General features: G+C 33.5%; 1 protein-coding gene across 1 annotated transcript; it reads right to left on the reverse strand.

Moving 5' to 3' along the window:
• Window positions 1-249: 249 nt before the first annotated feature.
• On the reverse strand, window positions 250-1218 carry LOC105308667 (olfactory receptor 10AG1-like). The gene has a single exon (XM_023525708.1). It carries the CDS (start codon window positions 1198-1200, stop codon window positions 250-252), a length of 951 nt encoding a protein of 316 aa, XP_023381476.1. The 5' UTR covers window positions 1201-1218.
• Window positions 1219-4860: the final 3642 nt, after the last annotated feature.

The following is a 4860-nucleotide window of genomic DNA, read 5'->3' on the forward strand; positions in this document are numbered from 1 at the left end:
TATGGAATATGTGATGCACATTACTATTTCATTCACAAGGCAGGATTATTCTGTAGGCATAAAACACTGAAGGTAGATTAATTTGCCTAGTATATACCAAGCACAGTAAGTTTCAGGTTAGTATTTAAAAGTATCTAAAAGTATATCATAAGGTGGAAGTGATTAACTCCTTAAAAGGGAATATAGAGAAATGAAATGCTTCTCTGATAACTATGTGGCAAGCAGTTAAAACATTTAAAACTATAATCATCACACTGTTTTTTTAAGTAATAATTTTCTCAGTGCTGTGATGACATCCTTGTTCCTGAGGCTATATATCATGGGGTTAAACATGGGTGTCACTATGGTATAGAAAAGTGAGAGCAGTTTGTCCATTCCTGCAGTTTGATTGGATTTTGGCCTTAGGTAGGCAATGGTAACAGTCCCATAAAATAAAACCACCACTACCAGGTGGGAAGAACATGTGGAGAAGGCTTTCGTCCGTCCGGTGGCTGTTGGCAACCGCAGAATAGTGGAGATGATTTTGCTGTAAGAGGTAAGTATCATTATAAAAGGGATTGCAGCAAATAGCACAGCTACTACATAGACCAAAAACTCATGTATGAAAGTATTCCCACAGGCTAGCTTGAGTATGGGGGGTATGTCACAGAAGAAGTGATTAATTTGATTGGAATTACAGAAACGCAGAGAGAAAATTTGGCATGTTTGTCCGACCTGGACCGGGATTCCACCAATCCAGGCGCCAACAGCCAATCGAATACATATCTTTTGGTTCATGACTAGAGGATAGTGCAGGGGGTTACAAATGGCCACGTAGCGGTCATACGCCATCACCGCCAGGAAGAAACTTTCAGTGGCTCCCAGTATAAGGAAAAAGCACATTTGAGTGGCACAGTCAAGCATAGAAATGCTTCTATCCTGAGTCCAAAGGTCCATCAGAATCCTAGGGAGAGTGACAGACACATAACAAATTTCCAATGAGGAAAAGTTTGCCAAGAAAAAATACATGGGTTTCTGCAGTGCAGGGTCGAGCCTGGTTAGTACTATTATGAGGCTATTTCCAATTAAGATTATTATGTAAACGATGATGAACACCCAAAATAGTAACCCTTGGAGCTGTGGAAGCTCATAAAATCCTAGGAGTACAAATTGTGTCACTGTGGAAACATTGTCTTCTGCTTTCATGTCTTCATCTCTCATCTGTGGGAATGATTTAATCAGAAGGACAGGTTACTTCTCTTTCTTTGGCTTTTGTTTTCTTATTTATAAAATGAGTATGTCATGTCTTCTGATTTTCCCAATTGTCTATGAAAACAAACCTATCACTGCCAGGAACTCTAAAAAGAGTGCCATAGTGTATTTTTCATTATTATTTAAGATGTCTGTGAGAAATAAATTCCTTTTTCTTTTTTTTCTACTACATGTTATTATATGTCTTTGATTCTGTTGATGAGATAATGTGATTTTAGTTTTGCCATTCATCTGAACACCCCAAAATGCAAAATCTGAATTCACGTTTAATTGTAACAATTGTAACATTTCTTCAGCTGACCAGTTTTTCTTCTCACCTTTGACACCTGTTTTCTAGAACATTATGAATTTAATATAAATTTAATTACAGAAACAATATATTGGAAGACATCTAAAATAGTTGTTAGGAATGAATGAAGTGAATTTTTTAAATTGATGGCTTTCCTGTGGTATTTCTAAAGTGTTGTGTAGCTTTGACAGTCTGCATATTTAGACTGTTTTATTAAACAAAAATTGATAAGCCAACCATTAAATATTTAATCTTTATTACTATGTATTACAATGTAAGATCTATGAAATCAGCAGTCATAACTTTTATGCATGCTTTGCGGCATGAAGAGAAGGAACTCTAAGTCTTTCTCTCAAGGAAAGTTCAAGAGATAGGAGGCAGGCTCATCTGGAATTAATCTTCAAATAATCAATTCTGACTAAAGTGCTCACCTCTCACATACTTATTGTAGGAAAGAGACATCAGCCCCAACTCATCTTTGAGGTTTTGTTAAATCACCCATATTCTCACTCATTGCTACAGTTCTGCTGAATCTTTAAATCCAGTCAGTCTTTTTTTTTGCACTCGCGTTCATGCACGTGAGTGTGTTGGGTATGATTGTCCATGTTTATTATGTTCTTTTCTTATTGTTATAATAATATTCTAATCTTCTTTTGATATTCTGTATACCTTTCTAAGGAATGCTTAGTGTTTTTGTTTCACAAAAACTAACTTTTTCTTTTCTCATTACAAGTCATGATCTTATAGAGGTATACGTGGACTTAGGTGAAAAATTTACTAACTTCTTGATTAAATTACATTTGGGTCAAATTGGTTGCTTCTTTGGAATGATACCCAAGGTGTAAACATAGGTACCTAATCAGATGCTGAATTTCCACTTCCCCTCTCCCCTGGTATAGGTCAAGCATACACCTCTCTCCCTCCCTTCACCCCCCAGAAGTTCAGAATTATACTCTTTAATTCATTTTTGCTCAGTAACATGTTGCATCATTGTTTTTTCTATGTGTTAAAGAACTTCCATTTTATGTGTTAATTAATTTAAAAACCAATAAAGATTCTCTGCAAAGTGGAGACACACTTTGAACTATATTTTAAGGGGTTAAGTGCAGACAGTAGTTAAAATTTCAGCAAGAGAAATATGAACACAAGTAGGTCAGATGTAACAGTCCAGGTAAAACTTGGGCATTCTGAAGATTTTCCATGCCTGGGAAAAGGAGAGTTAAATAATTTATTTTACCATCTGCAATAGTCCAGATAACATATTAAGGTATTTAAGGTATTTAACCCTTCCCCCATAATCATACAATTCTCTTGATGAAAATTTGATTGTAGGGAATGTAGAGTGCTGTAACGGAGTCTCTAAGATGGTCAGAAGCTAGTAACTGATCGGTGACTTTACTAAGATGATTTCATGTGTGTAAGATTACACCAACATGATTCTTTTTTTCATTACAGCATTCTACACATCTTTAAACATGTTTTATTCACAGGTTAAATTCTATGTAAGGTCTAATACTTGGTCAGTGTTGAACCTGTTGAATGAATTAATACAATACATCTTCTAAATTAGCATGCATCATGCACTCCCATTTGGTGAGTTAACCGTTGCTCCTAGAAACACTCACCCATTTTACCTTCTTTATGTGACCTTTTTTCTCATTCAATCATCTCTTTACATTATTGTATACTTTTCAAGTAGGGGAGTACGTTTAAGAGCAAACTGAAACTAAAGTGCCAAAAAGCAATTAGCAAGAAGAAATAACAACACTTGCAATAAAAAAAAGTATTCTACATCTACTAAAACTTTTTTGCCTTAATTTTCAATATGTAAAAGAGTGACAATTTCATGAATATTCAATGGATTTATCAATGTAAAACCATTTGTAAAAAGAGACATATTATAATTATTTAAGTGCTCTCTTAATCATACTATCTTCTAAACACATTCATGGCAAAAAAATTCCCTCAAATCTTGCAATACAGAGTATTTTTTCAGACTCCTGGAAAACTTTAGATGCTTCTATTTATACAGCTCAGAAAGAGACCCAGTGTAAAATGCAACTTATCATAGTCACTCTTATTTTTATTCAAACACTTTCTCGTTATTTCTCTGGTCTTCCCACTGTTATAGTGACTTTTTTTGAGGAGGAGATTGTGATATCAACTACACAAACCATCATCCCAATGGATATAATTCTTACATTCAGAACAGGTTTAGAAAATCATAATGAAGATAGAAAAGAAAAATCAGAAATTGGTGAATGCAATTGATTCAGAAGGTTTTTTCCTCTAGGAAAAGTCTCTAGAGGTGAATATGGAAACATGCCAATATCTCTTTAATATTTTCAGATTCACGTATCCTGAAACTTAACAAAAAAGAAATCCTTTTGATACTAGCAGGAATCAAATCCATTTCAATGAAGTACATTCACTAACTTTATCCTCTTTAGTTATAGAAAATTAAATTTTCATGAGATGTGATCTCCAGATTTAGTTCATGCAAAATACTTAATTAATGCTTAACACAGAGTAATCGATACATGCTAACACCTAAGTTGATGATAACGATGATGGTTACCATGATAATAAGGATAACGACAGTATTCCTTGATATATTGGCCCGTTATAGTAAACGTATTTTGTATTTTCCCATTTGATGTTATAATGATGAGTCGGACAAGTACAAGATCTATGTGAAACAGTATTTTAGAGTTAACCAATAACAAAAAAACAACAAAAGATTCTTTTTTTTTTTAAATTTTCTGTAAATGAATTTTTTTGCTGATACTAAAATAGATCCAGACAAATGTAGGCACAAATTTGGTATTAGACAAAAATAATTCATGCTTACCTTTTTGGACTGAGGTTAAATATAATGCTTACCTTTATTGATTAAATTTTAAAATAGACTGTGAGATAAAAAGTGTTTTGGGTTCTATTTTTTGGAAAATTAGATAATTCGCTTTTTTCGAAATAGAGATTAGTCACCTTCAAAAATATGTCCTATTGTCATAACAAACAGCACTCCTTAAGTAGAAAATATTCTTTACTCTTGGGATCAGCTCTTTCCAAGGTCACTTTCTAATTGAACAAAAACATTCTGTCTGCCACTCGGAAAATTTGGTACAACAATCAAACAATATCTTGCCATATCACTCCCCTAAATTTTTTGACTCTCTTACTTTGTGATTATTAAGAAATATAGCCTTAAAAGTCAGAAATTTTTAGTTACATATTACTTATGGTAGACACAAAGAAGTTCTAAAAATGCCAATCTATAGTGTGTTAATTAGAGAGAAGTTTATTTCTCTGTCATTAAA

The sequence above is a fragment of the Pteropus vampyrus genome, unplaced genomic scaffold (genome assembly GCF_000151845.1).
Source record: "Pteropus vampyrus isolate Shadow unplaced genomic scaffold, Pvam_2.0 Scaffold610, whole genome shotgun sequence".
NCBI lineage: Eukaryota > Metazoa > Chordata > Mammalia > Chiroptera > Pteropodidae > Pteropus > Pteropus vampyrus.

What these genes read in the sequence shown, in the direction of transcription:
- LOC105308667 (XM_023525708.1), bottom strand. Translation starts at nt 1,200, where the DNA reads ATGAGAGATGAAGACATGAAAGCAGAAGACAATGTTTCCACAGTGACA.